The 15,905-nt window shown below is 44.3% G+C and overlaps 1 protein-coding gene across 1 annotated transcript in view; it reads right to left on the bottom strand.

The window, feature by feature from the left end:
• The window catches only part of LOC124613716, a 490,922-nt gene that overhangs the window by 120,429 nt on the left and 354,588 nt on the right, over nt 1–15,905 (bottom strand). The window contains exon 3 of the mRNA XM_047142436.1: nt 1,782–1,846. Within this exon, the coding sequence (XP_046998392.1) occupies nt 1,782–1,846 (65 nt within the window). The remainder of the gene's footprint in view (nt 1–1,781; nt 1,847–15,905) is intronic.

Genomic DNA, 15,905 nt, shown 5'->3' with positions numbered 1-15,905 from the left:
GTCCGTGGTCTACTGAAAATTAATGAATGTTAACGAAGGAAGGATGCAACAGGACACTGATCAACAACACAGTTCCATCTGGAAAGGAACTTATGAGTTATGGGTTTGTTCTACAGCAGCACCACGGTCCCAAACATGCTTCTATATTGTGCATGGGATGAGTCAATATAAAAGAGAAATGTGGGAAACTAAAGAATGTGGTATGGCCACTCAGTCATCTGACTTAAATCTCAACGATTTCTTATGGGATGAACTTGACGGGGAGGTCAGAAAACGGAGGTCATCTAATGTTGGAGGACTACGGAATAATTTCCAGACGTGTTGGACTACGATATCTATAAAACAGTACAAAATCTCCAGAATGCCAAGAGTTTTCGGAGCTGTTCTGAGAGCAAGGGGTGAATACTCTGAAGAGACTAAAATCTAAAACATGTTGCACTGAACTTAATGATAGAGAGAGAAAAATATTTATTTTGTTGATGTATTTAGTCTGTACAGTTTGTTTGTACGCTGAAATAAAGTGTACAGCTTTTTTCATGGGCGATCGAAAACTTTTGACCGGTAGTATACTTCTTTCAAAATGCTCACAACGAGAGAAAGAGAAAATTAAAAGTCATAGCTCGAAATGCTGAGAATCGTCCTTCCGATGCGCAATTCGCAAATAGAACAGTGAAAGGGGGAAATTATTTTTGAGAAACTGCCTATTGGCTTCTGTCTCGAGTTCTTCGGCCGACGTTCGTCTGACGATTTTACTGAACTTTCGCCAGCACGAGTGGCTGGCATTGTGAAAGCTTCACCCTCTATTGAAGGTGATGAACTGCCGAGCTCACGGCCGCAGACTATATGTACCTGGCGCGCTGACTTACGAGGGCTTCTCCGCGGTCATTTCCGCTGCGGTACTCCTCTTGCTACCTGCGACGGTCACTCGCTGCAGTAAGGGAAGCCAGGATCCGTTTACCTTAAGGTTTTCTTCTTGCTTGTTGAAACTATTCCCGTGTTTTGTATTTCTACAGCTTCTCTGAACAAGAGGGTGTGATAGTGCTTCTCTACACACAGAACTTCCGTGTCGGCGAATTTTATTACGTGGTCGGTCTCACTCAGCGCGTGCTCTGCCACGGCCGATTTCCCCACCTGCCCCAACCTGCATGTCACTTATGTTCTTTGATCCTGGTGTTGATTGATCGGCCAATCATTCCGACATAAAATTTTCGCATGTGCATGGCATGATACCATGGTACATATAGTCTGCGGCCGCGAGCTCGGCTCCAGTTCATCACCGGCAATGGAGGGTGAAGCTTTGACCAATGCCAGCCTTTCGTGCTGGCGAAACGTCAGTAAAATCATCAGACGAACGTCGGCTGAAGACCTTGAGACAGAAACCAATAGGCAGTTTGTCAACAAGTGGCCACGAAAGGCTTAACAATTTTGAAATTATTTTTGTTTCGGAATTACGATACGTCACACACTGTACGGTGGTCTTAAATATCAAAGATATTTTTCGATACTACATTAGGTTTCAGTGTAAAGTGGAACTGCTGGACTGATTTAAGAACTTATCTGAAGGCCTTAATGTAGCGTGCGCGAACGGCGGAATAAATGAAGAGTGCACGCGTAGAAAGGGCCAGAAACGTGTAATGGCGCGGAATGTTGGAATCGCAACATGATGGTGAGTTGAGGATGGACTGCCGGCGGTGAAGCGGGAACGTAAGGTAGAGTAGGATGGGGCAGGCAGGAGGAGAGGGAGTGCCTGGTAATGGCGCGGGAGCGAGCGAGCGCCCTACCTGCACACGTGTCTCTCCCGTGTCCGCACGCACGCTGCCTCCGCGGCCGCCGCTGGAAGCTGCGTCTGCAACAGGAACAGTCAGACGTTGTATTTATGTAAGGAGGGAGCAAGTGGGGACAGTGCCGAGAAACGTATAACCACACCGTAATAAAATGTAAGGTGGCTATAATTTTGCACCTTACAAGAACTCATCCACATACTTTGCCGTGATCCACAAACACAATTAAGTATCATGTGATAGGTTGTACATCGTATATATGAATATATAAAGGAGACTGACATTGTCACGTATGTCTTGTGAGTAATTGTCAACGCTTATTGCATGAAAGGTGACGGAGTGTCTTTATTATGAAAACGGTGTAATGAATGATTGCCTATACTAGTGCCGGCAGGAGTGGCCGAGCGGTTCTGGGCGCTACAGTCTGGAGCCGCGCGACCGCTACGGTCGCAGGTTCGAATCCTGCCTCGGGCATGGATGTGTGTGATATCCTTAGGTTAGTTAGGTTTAAGTAGTTCTAAGTTATAGGGGACTGATGACCTCAGAAGTTAAGTCCTATAGTGCTCAGAGCCATTTGAACCATTTGAACCTATACTAGTAGAGGTTGGAACGCCAGTGGAGATGAAACGGCAGGCAGAACTCAAGCTCTGGGTGGACGGCCCGCACAGGTGTTAGTCCTGCTTAAACACAGGAAGCAGTTACACGGACGTCGTGGCACCTGAGCTCTGGAGCACAATAGGGTGACGGCCGGCCGCTATTATAGTAGGGGCCGTAAGGATAACCGGATAACACTTCCGAACGCTGACAATCTTGGACGCAGGTGAGAGGAACGAAGAAACGGCACCTCGGAAACCACGCAGGCCGGGTTATTTTCATGGATTTTTACTCAGAAGCGTATCATTGTACTAGTACAGGTTTTTCCTCGCAAACTTCCCGCGCTGGACGACAAAAGACTTAAATGGTTGGTCGGCGTTCGGAAGATTCTGTAGAGAGGGAGAATGTTCCGTGGTTTCGGGAATATCATTCGTTTTCGTAATTACGATGGTGGTGAGCCAAGCCTTGCTGGGAAGCCAGCTCTGGAGAGACGTGGTCTTCCGTTGTGAGCGCCCGTGTGTGACTGTCGCTCGATATCAGCTTTGTTGGTACGGACGGACTTGCTGTCTTTGCTCTCAGGAGAGTTTATAGTGATAACAGTCAGGCACTGTCCTGTTACGAACCTATACGATTCTGGACTTCACCTCCGGGTTGGAAGTCGTCGTTGAGTAGGCAGCGTTCAGTAATTGAGAGCACTTACTCTGCCTATACTTATGTTGAGACGTTATCTGAACTCTGTCCTTGTGGCTGGGAATTCGCGTTTCTCGTCTGTAGAACACAGAGAGGAGAAGGCAGTATCAGAGTATATTAGAGGACCGCCTTTTGTCGTCCTAGTGTTTGAAAGAGTTTATTTGTGGCTGGAGTTCTTCCATCGTCGCAGACGAGTACGAGAACCATCACTTCGACGCACCGGACGCAGTACATACGGTGATATCGCAAATTGCTTCGGCTTATTAGAACTATAAAACTAAACAGCTGTGATCACGTTAGTTTATTTCCACTGAGGTTCCACACCACCGTATATCGTCTTTGAAAGTAGTGTCTTCTAGTGTTTGGTACGTAGATGATGTCAGCCATTTCCCGTTATTGATATTACACCACGCAGTCATAATAAGGGGCAGAGTTGGGCAATTGATTAGTGATTTTACTTAGGAGATGTAAAATTTGTAATATAAAGGTTTTTTAAATCTAAAATAAATATATGAGCACGTACAACGTTTATCATTTAGTAGGATTTGTTACCTTCATCATTCATTGTGTTTAAATTGTAGCTTATAGAATTAAGAGATCCTAAGATCTGCTTCATGGGGTAGTCAGACAGGGCCAGATCTTCATTTTAGCGTTTATTACTCTCCGTTGAGCACATTCATTTTACACCCGCCCGGAGTAACATCTTGGTAAAAAAATGACGGACCACAAATGGATTATCTGTATGGGATGGAAATCGGCAGATGTACAGACAGTCAAATGATCACAATTTCAGAAAAACTGGAAGATTAATTCAAGATAACGACCTTCACAAATTGAGCAAGTCAAGAACGCGTTCGTCCACCTTTGGGCCTTATAGGGGCAGTTATTCGGCTTGGCATTGATTAGTAGTTGTTGGATGCCCTCCTGAGGGATATAGTGCCAAATTAAGTCCAAATGGCACGTTAGATCGTCAAAATATCATGCTGGTTGGACTTCGCAGCCCATAATACCCGAAACGTTCTCAACTGCGGAGATATAGGACGACCTTGCTGACCGATGCAGGATTCGCAAGCCCGAAGACGTTCAAATGGTTCAAATGGCTCTGAGCACTATGGGACTTAACATCTATGATCATCAGTCCCCTAGAACTTAGAACCACTTAAACCTAACTAACCTAAGGACAGCACACAACACCCAGTCATCACGAGGCAGAGAAAATCCCTGACCCAGCCGGGAATCGAACCCGGGAACCCGGGCGTGGGAAGCGAGAACGCTACGGCACTACCACGAGCTGCGGACGAAGACAAGTAGTAAAAATTCTGGTCGTGTAAGGGCGGGCATTATCTTGTGGAAATGTGAGCCCAAGGTGGTTTACGGTGAAGCGCGTAGAACATCGTCAACATATCGCTGCGCTGTAAAGGTGCTGCTATGTCCTGCTGTGAAAAGAAATGGCACAGACCATCACTCCTGGTTGTCGGGCCTGTGGCAGGTTGGTTCTCAGCGCTGTCCAGGGCGGTTCCAGACATATCTTTTCCAGGCCGAAGCTCTACGTGGTTGCTAAACACTTACTTATCTTGTGGAAATGTGAGCCCAAGGTGGTTTACGATGAAGCGCGTAGAACATCGTCAACATATCGCTGCGCTGTAAAGGTGCTGCGATGTCCTGCTGTGAAAAGAAATGGCACCTCAGACCATCACTCCTGGTTGTCGGGCCTTTGGCAGGTTGGTTCTCAGCGCTGTCCAGGGCGGTTCCAGACATATCTTTTCCAGGCCGAAGCTCTACGTGGTTGCTAAACACTTACTAGGCGAGCAAGATCACCGGATCTCTCTCCAACTGAGGACGTTTGGAGCATTATGGGCAGGGCCCTCTAAACGACTTTGAATTTTGACAATGTAACTGGCCAGCTGGACAGAATTCGCCACGTTATCCCTCAGGAGGACATCCATCAACTCTGTCAGTGCCAAGCCGAATAACTGCTTGCGTAATTGCCAGACGTGACCATCGTATTATTGACTTGTTCAATTTGTGTAGCTCTTTCTCTTGAATTAATCATCCAGTTTTTCTGAAATATAATAACTTGTTTGTCTGTACATGTACATTACATCTGCCGATTTCCCTCCCATTCGGATAAATCCTTCGTGGTGCAAGGTCGTTTTTTCTTTGTCCTAAAGTGTATTTTAAGACTCTATCCACTACCACTAAATAAATACATTTTGCAGCTTCATATGGTTTTGTTCGACAGAACATTTTTGTCAAAATAGACTAACGGAAGTGGAAAGTGTTACAGCTTTAACACCTTGCCTGTTCGGTACCGAGCTGATACTCCAGCACTGCCTGCAGACTGTGTTTATTAAAATTTCTTGTGATGCGAGCTTATTTCCAGAGTGTCTAGTACAGAAGGAAACCTTCCCTACATACGAAGAATGGTGGAAGTACTCGAATGTGTCCAACGTTACCGAAGTTTTCATGTGGAGATCGCAGTACAGCACGGCCACATGCAAATACCGCTTATCCTGACCTTTCGTATTTGGAAAATGGTCGAGTGACAGGCGTGAGGGGCATGGGAACATCATGCCGACTAATCACACACAGTTGGTACCTTGACTGTAGAACGACCGATAATATGACGGACTGAGGACAACAATGTGACGGAAGAGTAAGTACGGGTCGTTCCAGAAGGACCGCACCACGAGGACGTCGTAGGACTGTTCGAGTAGCTCTGACGAATAGACTAATAACAACAGCTGAAATCCTAGCAGAGGTTATAGGCAGTGCGTCACCACGAAAAACTGGGAATAGATTACTGGAATGTTGAGATCTCGATTTGCCATGAGAACTTTACCGCTGGCATTATACCACAGACGACAGGGACTCTGATTGGTACTGTGTGATATTCAGCAATGAATCTTGTTTCTAGAACACTATCCCACGAAAGGCAAAAGTCCCGAGTTCGAGTCTCGGTCCGGCACACAGTCAAGTCATATCCCACAGTTTACAGACTGCCAAGGCCAGGACACAGTCCTGTGGGACAGTCCTGAGGAACGAAGACGTCTATTCTTTGGCAGTTATGACTTCTCAACTAATTTTACATCCAGTTAGTCCAGCATAGTTGTGTGGTACCAACAAGTTATTGTTTTATACTCTGCAAGGTAATCAACAGAAACAATACCTTCCCTGTTGCAGAGAACTCTAGCCCTAAGAGTCAAGGCAGATGAAATCGACTTCTGTTTCATTTTCTCACTGCCACTGACTTATATCCGCGGTTTAAATCGCTATTTAGTTTGTGGTGCCTGGCGTTGGACCTACCTCTCATTCACAGTGGCAAAGCCGTGTATAAATTTAAAATATTGCTGCGAAGCCCGTTTTCTTTTGCTTAGCATTCGGTAAATGCGGCAAAAATCTAGCAGAAATCTTTATATTAATTAATAATTAGTGTAATTACGTCTGCGGGGTCTGTTGTTTCAAATAAATGCAATCGGCAACTTTCCATTAGCGTATCGTGCGCGTTCTCGTTGTTTTCATCTGTGGTTGCAGTTTTGAGAGTCCTTCATGAGGATCATTTTTCAGAGAATCTACTTCTGAGTGCAGACACCCATTTACGAACTGTTGGAGCGTAGTCCATGCAAAATTTAATCAACTTTGTGTGAACTTTTGTTGAAGACAAACCGTCCGGATCAAACAGTTATATCCCAGTTTCTCTGTTTCAGTAAAGGAGGCAGAGGAGACACGGAAGAAAAGCCACGCACAATTCTGTGCATGAATTTCAGGCTAGGGTAAAAAAAATCATTCGAAACGTAGAATTACGCAACAACGATAAACTTGAGTCCACGCAAATGACATTTCGATGATATCTAGAGATTTGTTTTATTAGCTCTCACACTTAGTTCTCATCCTTAATATCTGTAAGTAGAGGCAGCACTTTTATTTACTTGGTTAGAATTAAATTTCTTTAATCTGACAAACGCCTCAGTCCTTATCTGCCGTCTACATTGCCTAAATTTCGCACAGATATGTCTGTAAACGAAGTCTTGCTCCGGCTCGACACCGATTCAAGCTCGGGAATGCTCAGTAGCAGCCAGGCTACATGTCCATTTGACAGTGAAGCGTCAGCAAGGAGCATTAGTGATGAAATCATAGGAGGCAATGTTGTGCAACCTTGGTAGGGACAAGATCCGACTACTCGGTAGTAGGATCTTACAATCTGAGACAGTGTTCCGGTGTTCCGAGACAAACTTCCGTCACAATGTCCGCAAACGTGAAGTCAGATCCGTCTAGCAACAGAAATATGAACGCCCATTGACTGAAAGTTTGTATACATATACTAGCGAGACGCCACTCAAAACGTACGGTCGAGTAACTGGGGCGGCTCTAAAAGAACGGTCGCGAGTAAATATTTCAGCTGTTAAACAAGATAAAGTGAAGGTATTAGTTATCAGAACGCTACGTGTCGTGGGCAGTGTCTATCAAGAGTATGGCAAGGGAGAACTGTGTTAATGTATTGTAAACGGTTGAATATAACGGCGTAGCCCAGAGCCGCCATATTGCAAATTCTGTGACGTGTGTGCCAAAGTATTTTCTTTATTAAAACGAGTATAGTACAAACGTAGTTAACAATTAACAACTGGCACCCCTAAACAGTCCACTTCAGCAGGGTCGCAACCTACATGGAACCTGGCGCCTGAGCGCTACTTCTGTGCGAAGAGAGACTACCGAAGCAGCAGGACACCAGGTTAGTGATAAAGCGACCAGAGAAGTACTTCCTCCTCGCTACAATGCCACTGAGGGCATTGTAGTATGACAAGCTGCTTCCTAAAGACCGTGCCGACGCTAAAAGCCCTAGTGGACCATACAATAGCGGCGTGTGGCCGCTGAGTTTTTTCGGCAGATGCAGCTTCACTTCGTGTGTGGCCACGGTGTTGTCAGACGCACGCAGTCTGCGTAGTGTGTTTTGTAGCTATGAGAATATATAAGGGTAATAATGTAGCTTGTACCGTTTTCTTGCAGCTTGCACATAGATGTCGTTAGTAGCAAGTATACAGTATTTACCCTTAATAGGTCACAACATTCCTGCTTGACAGCTTCTGTATATAGCTAAGTGGAGTGGAGTACTGTGAATTAAACTCTTATGATTTTAGTGCTTTGGTACAACTCTCAGTTCAGCTTTAGTGACAAGGAATCCTTAACGCATTGGACAGTGAAGACGTGCTCGTGCACACACTTGCCGTCTGTGAGCGTTTTAACATAAAGATATATGGTACTCGGACGCCGCGTGGCATTGCCGTAACCACACCCCATTGTGCACTTCGTCGACAAAATGTTTTGCGTTCCGTTATGCCTGTCTGTGATGCGATGCGCTGTAAACTGCCAGATAGAATCTCCGGCTTGTGTAGGTGTTTTTTCCCTTGGAAGTACAACACACGCTGCTGACCTCTGTGCGCAGTCTCCTCAATTTGCGCCGACGACTGTCCTCTAAACTATCAGAGGGTACCTTTCTTCCTTATCACGCCATCACTACGTATTCTCTGCATTATACTCAGGTGTCCAGCTCGCTTACAGAGGCGGATAGTTGCCTCCAATATATAGCTCTGTGGACCAGAGTCGACTGCCGCAAATCGCCGAGTACATTGCTGGCCATTGCTGGCCAGGAAGGATAGAAATTATCGAATTCTTAATGTCTGTATATAGTATAGAAGGAAGAATACATTATAAAATTTGTAGGTGATTTGGGGGTGCACAAGGTTCGAAACTTACTACACAATGCTGCCAACACTGCCAGCAAAAAAGAAGATCCTATCCTGGCTGAGCATCGAGCAGAACTGAGTTTGGAGTCCAGTCAAGTGATACTCAGAAATATCAAATAGCGAGAAGTTCTGTAGAATTTTTTTTGACAATTAGAGGGTTCTGAATCGGAATTTTTTAGGTCCTATCAAAATTTCGGCCTGAACGGGTCAAAACTAAAAAATAACCACGAAAAAACATTACTTTTTTGAGATTTTCGTTTATAGCTCAGAAACGACGTAGTTTTCGGCAACCTTGAATAGTTCTGAAAATAGAGGATAAAATTTCCCGGAAAATAGATCTGAGTGACTTTTTTCGTCAGATCTAGCGTATGGCGTGTTGAACTCAGGAGGAGATGGGCCATCTCAGGAATCCGCCCGGCGCCCTTGCCGTGGTTTGTTGCACGTCCATTGCTGAATTCCATCCTCCACTCGTGTCACGATGGAGTGGTTCGTAGTTGATATTTGCCGTAGTGGACGGTTTAGATGTTTATGAGATTGCATTGACTTTCCCTTCTCATGGGGGATACTTGTTGCTTCGAATTGTTTGTCACAGTAGACAGTCATTTTCAGATATTTGTGAAAGCTACGTTTCATTCATTCAGTCTAAGTAAAATTCAAGTTCTGCACTGTTTGATGGCTACCCTGAGAAGTTGAGCATCAGCACCAAGGAGAACGATCGAGCTAGATGCTCCTACAAAGATCTATATAAATTATCTTCAACGAAACAATGGTTAACACATGCCGCTCAAGAAAAATTCCTCTATAATTCAAAGGAGAAAAATCGCTTAGTATCATTGTTTATGGACAAATTGGCCAAAGTAGGCCTAGCTTCCAAGCATGCTGTGGAAGAGGCTGGTACCTTAATTATCAACACCGCACTACCTTTGGCCTCCTACCCACGTTCAACCGTCATAGTTGTTGAGGAAGACGTGGACCTCCTCGTCACACTAACAGGCCTCAGTGAACAGAACAATGTATTATTGATAAAACCAGGGAGAGGGAAAATCCCACCGCAGTTTAACGCTCCTCAGGGAATTTACGATCCCACTCTAGTTACCATCCTGTTTTTGCATGCAGTCAGTGGCTGTGACACAACTTCTCCTCTTTGTAATTACGGCAAAGTGAATGGTTCTGATGGCTCTGAGCACTATTGAACTTAACATCTGATGTCATCAGTCCCCTAGAAATTAGAATTACTTAAACCTAACCAACCTAAGGACACCACACACATCCATGCCCGAGGCAGGATTTGTACCTGCGACCGTAGCGGTCGCGTGGTTCCAGACTGGAGCGCCTAGAACCGCTCGGCCACTGCGGCCGGCGGCAAAGTGAAGTGCATGACTACGCTGAAGAAAAATTCTGAACTTCAAAATGACACACAAATATTTAAAGATCAGAAAGTGGACAAGGAGGCGATAGTGGAATAAACGATTCCTCATCAAGTTAGTTGTACGGTCGTATACGCGGCAAGTACCTGAATCACCTCAGATACAGAATCTATATCAAATCGGCATTCAGAACAACTGCCAATATCGCTTCTCTGCCACTAATGAGGATGCTGTTTGCCAGCATATTCTCCTAGTGTACTACCAGGTACAACAGCGTCTGGGCAAAAATAAAAATCGCGAGGAATGGGGTTGGACGAGGTCCAAGCATCGCCTGGTTCCAACCGCTATGTCTTAGCCGCCAGCACCTGATGTTTTTCTGACCTATATCGCATGCAACGCAGATCGATTGCCGTGGATCTCCACTGTTTGAAGCACGAATGCAGTCGCTTGTCCTATTTCAGAAGAAACCACTCAGCCTGTAAGATCAGCACAGTCACAAAGAGTGGGATTACTGTTAGTTGGGAGCTCCAGTGATTACGGTCCTCTGGTAGAGAGCCGAATGGAGGGTCTAAATCAGAGGCTCACACAGTTCTGCGGCCGTGTAGGCTGCGCTGCAGGTTCCTCGACTTGCCCCATAGGATGCTGAGGTTTCGGGTTCCGGTAAGTGGGTCACGAGTCCATTACATGCAGGTGTAGTCTACGTGGGTAGTGGGGACTGTATGTCGTGGATAGGGCGGGGGAAAGTACCAGAGCTCCAAAAACTAATAGTAAGCATTGATCCTCAAATCGTTATAGGCACTGAAAGCTGGCTAAAGCATGAGATTCCTGCAGTTAAGAGTAGTTTATCTAGTAGCAAAATTGAAGTAAATAGTTCCATTGAGTTAGTATGGGTAGAGGAATAAAATAATAATTGCATCCTTCTACCCATCTGCCAACTCAGATGATACAATCACTGAAAGTTTCAAAGAAAACTTGAGTCTAATTTCAAACACGTACCCGGCTCATCCAATTGCAGTTGGTAGTGACTTGAGTTTACCCTCGATATGTTGCCGCAAATACATGTTTAAATCCGGAGGTATGCATAAAACGTCATCCGTAATTGTGCTTCACACGTTCTCTGAAAATTATTTCAAGCAATTAGTTCATGAGCCCACTCGAATGGTAAACAGTTGTGAAGAACACTTGACCTCGTAGCAACAAATAATCCTGATCTAATAACTAGCATCAAAACGGATTCAGGGGTTAGTAAACAGCGGGTTCTCGTAGCGAGATTGAGTTCTGTAACTCCCAAGTCCACCAAAAATATAGGGAAAATATAGCTATTAAAAAAAAAACAGATTAAAATTCACTTGACGCCTTCCTGAGAGACAACCTCCACTTTTTCCAAATTAACAATGTAAGTGTAGACCAGATGTGACTTGAATTCAAAAAAATAGTATCGACAGTAGTTGAGAGATTCATGGTTCAAATGGCTCTGAGCACTATGGGACTCAACTGCTGTGGTCATCAGTCCCCTAGAACTTAGAACTACTTAAACCTAACTAACCTAAGGACATCACACACATCCATGCCCGAGGCAGGATTCGAACCTGCGACCGTAGCAGTCGCACGGTTCCTGACTGCGCGCCTAGATGAGAGATTCATGCCAAATAAATTAACAAACGACGAAGATATTTGTCCATGGTGCACAAAACAAGTGAAACACTGTTGCAGAAACAACGAAAAAAAGTCTACTAAATTCAAACGAACACTTGCCCACGACTGGCCTTCTTTTACAGAAGCTCGAAATTTAGCGCGGACTCCAATGCGAGATGCGTGTAATAGTTCCCAACTACGAAACTTTCTCTAAACCTGACAGAGAATCCAAAGAGATTCTGATCGTATTTAAAGTATGCTAGCGACAAGACACAATTAATGCCTTTTCTGCGCGATAACAACGGAAATACTATGGATGACAATGCTGCTATAGTAGAGCTACTAAACACAGCCATCCAAAAGTCCTCCACAAAGAAGACAAAGTAAATATTCCAGAATTCGAATCAAGAACAGCTGCTAACATGAGTGACTTAGAAGTAGGTATCCTCGGAGTGGTGAAGTAACTTCAGTCACTTAATTAAAGCAACTGTTTCAGTACCAATTAGATTCCTTTCAACAGCTCCATATTTAACAATCATATACAACAGCTCGCTCGACGAATGTTCAGTACCCAAAGACTGAAAAGCAGCACAGGTCACTCCAATATTCAAGAAAGGCAATAGGAGCAATCCACTAAACTTTAGGTCGATGTCATTGACGTCGATATGCAGCAGGACTTCAGGTCATATATTATGAAATAGCTTGAAGGGAACGGTCTATTGACACACAGTTAACAAGGATTTACAAAACATCGTTCTTGTGAAACACAACTATCTCTTTACTAATACTAAGTGTTGAGTGCTATCAAAAGTGATTTCAAATTGATTCCGTATTTCTAGATTTACAGAAGGCCTTAGCCACAGTACCTCACAAGCGGCTTATAATCAGATTCCATGCTTAGGGAATAGCATCGCAGTTATGCAACTTGACTCGTGATTTTCTATCAGAGAGGTCACAGTTCGTAACAACTGATGGTAAGTCGTCGAGTAAAATAGAAGTCATATCCGGTGTTCCCCAACGTAGTGTTATAGCCCCTCTGCTGTCCTTTATCTATGTAAATGATGTAGAAGACAATCTAAGCAGTCGCCTTATGTGTTTGCAGATGATACTGTCGTTTATCTTCTAGTAAAGTCATCAGAAGAACAAAACAAATTGCAAAACGATTTAGAAAAGACATCTGTATGGTGTGAAAATTGGCAATTAATCCTAAATAATAAAACGTGTGAGGTCATCCACATCAGTTCTAAAAGGAATCCGTTAAACTTCGGTTACAGGGTAAATCAATCAAATCTAATAGCAATTACGAACAACTTCAAGTGGAAAAAGCACACTGAAAATGTCGGGGGGAAGGCGAACAAAAGACTGCGTTTTATACGCAGAATACTTAGAAGATGGAACAGATCTACTAAAGAGAGTGCCTACACTACTATTGTCCGTCCTCTTTTGGAGTATTGCTGCACTGTGTGGGATCCTTACCGGATAGGATTAACGGTGTACACCGAGAAAGAAGGGCAGCGCGTTTTGTATCATAGAGAAATAGCGGAGAGTGTGCCACGTACATGATACAGGATTTGAGGTGGACATCATTAAAACAAAGCAGTTCTCTTTGTGGCGGGATCTACTCACGAAATTTCAATCACCATCTTTCTCCTCTGAATGCGAAAATATTTTGTTGACGCCAACCTGTACAGGGAGAAACGATTATCATAATAAAATAAGGGAAATCAGAGTTCGCTAAAGATGTAGGTGTTCGTTTTTCCCGCGCGTTGTACGAGAGTGGAATAATAGAGAAGTATTGCGAAGGTGGTTCGACGAACCCTCTGCTAGGCACTTAAGTGATACAGTCTGCGAGTGTGTCAGCTACCTCGCTTCGCAAGACCTGGAAGAAGCCGTGTTGGAAGTGAAGAAGGAACAGGAGACAGAAATGAGGACTGCTTCAGACGGTTGTAAGCAGTATTTCACAGTGTTGTTATTATAATTTCCCTTTGTGAAATCTCATGACATTGCGGTAAGAAACACTATACTTCGATTTCAACTCTAATGTATTTTGTAATTATAAATTATTAATTTCCTGTTGTCTGCTATGTACTGAAATTAACCTTCTGTTATCTTACTTAGCAGTAACATAATGATATATATTCTCATGCTGCAGACAAATCAAGAGAAGACGAGGGCAGGGGAGGTTTGAAGCACGAAAAGGAAGAAATTTATTTAAAATTATTACATTAATAATATATTATTGAGATTATTATTATTATTACTGCCAAATGCGAAATAAAGGGTAATTGTTCTGTCATTCATGTAAGTTATTTGGACACCTTTTAACTGTAGGAATGATGAAAGCTTTCATTTTGCTCTTTGTCGAAAATCATAGCATACTGAGGGATAAGGAGTTGGGTTTTGGTAATGGCACCTGAAGCTACGGTAACTTCAACAAGCGCTACACGCCATACTGTTGGACTGACGGAAAAGATTACCGAGACTTATTTTGTGGGAAATTTTATCCTCTTTATTTTCACGAATAGTCAACTTTGACGAAAACTGATTAGTTTCCAAGTTATACTTTTTCGTGTTTGTTGCCAACTTTTGAATCATTTCCGGGCTGAAACTTTCGCGAAACTTCGAAAATTCGGATTTAGGACATTCGAAAACATATAGACAACTTGCGAAAAAAACTTCTGCAAACCTTTCCTCGAAGAATCAAAATTTAACAGGACTGTTGGGTAACAGAAAAAGATACCTCATTCGATGCGGCGTCAACGCCGAAGTGTATCAGTCACACCGGTTGTTGAGTGGTGACATGTCATTCTCTCGGCAACTCATGACATGTCATTGAATGAGAGATCAGGAAAAATACTCTGGTCAGGGGAACAGTCCAACACCCTCTGTCATCGAGGTAGACCAGAGCAGCATGGGCATCTTGGGGTCATGTATTGTCTTATTGAAAGACAACTCGTGGTAACCACGAAGATAGGGCACAGTTACCTCAATTATCACGATAGATATGTAATGGCTGCCGTCGAAATTATCATTTATCCGAAGTTCAGAAATGGTTCAAATGGCTCTGAGCACTACGGGGCTTAACTTCTGAGGTCACCAGTCCCCTAGAACTTAGAACTACTCAAACCTAACTAACCTAAGGACATCACACACACCCATGCCCGAGGCAGGATTCGAACCTGCGGCCGTTGCGGTCGCGCGGTTCCGGAATGTAGCGCGTAGAACCGCTCGGCCACCTCGGCCGGCGAACCAGAAGTGATCGTGTTTTGTACCCATTGTCATCCTCTACCATCACGCCAGGTGCTGGGTCTGAATGACGATGACCAACGCTGTCTTACGAAGTTCGTTGTCTTCGGAGCCTGCACACACAGACAAGTGCATCGCGATGTTGTACGCAGAGCCGAAACGTCTGAAAAGACGCGATCCTTATTTCTACATCTACATCTAAGTGGTAACTCTGCTATTCACAATGAAGTGCCTAGCAGAGGGTTCAAAGAACCACCTTCAAGCTGTCTCTCTACCGTTCCACTCTCGAACGGCACGCGGAAAAAACGAGCACTTTGTTTTAAATGTTGTAGTTGAGTACACCACCGTAGATGCGCCTGCCTGTGCTGCAGCGTAGAGGTAAGACTCGGCAACTACCGTCGAGCCGACAGTCCACGGTGCTTGTTTTAAATAGTTTATTTTCCAACACAATCACTGACGCCTTGAACACAACAGAAATGTAATTTCTTTCAAGTTCGTGGTGCTCCTGACACCATCGGAACGTGGGTGTGGCTGGCTATTGGTGTTGCTGTAAATAAGATATGTAATGTGACTGCACTATCCTGGCCATTCACGTGAACAGTATGTCTGACCTCTCGCGTGCTAGTCGCGTGAGGTCGCTGTGCTCCTGCATGGCGATGAGTACGGCCCTACTGAATCACTTGTGTGTGTGTGTGTGTGTGTGTGTGTGTGTGTGTGTGTGTGTGTGAAATCTTATGGGACTTAACTGCTAAGGTCATCAGTCCCTAAGCTAACAGACTACTTAAGCTAAATTATCGTAAGGACAAACCCACACACCCATGCCCGAGGGAGGACTCGAACCTCCGCCGGGA

This window comes from Schistocerca americana, chromosome 4, assembly GCF_021461395.2.
Source record: "Schistocerca americana isolate TAMUIC-IGC-003095 chromosome 4, iqSchAmer2.1, whole genome shotgun sequence".
Taxonomy (NCBI): Eukaryota; Metazoa; Arthropoda; class Insecta; order Orthoptera; family Acrididae; genus Schistocerca; species Schistocerca americana.
Note: the sequence above shows the minus strand (reverse complement) of the source record. Positions and strands in the feature narration are given on the sequence as shown.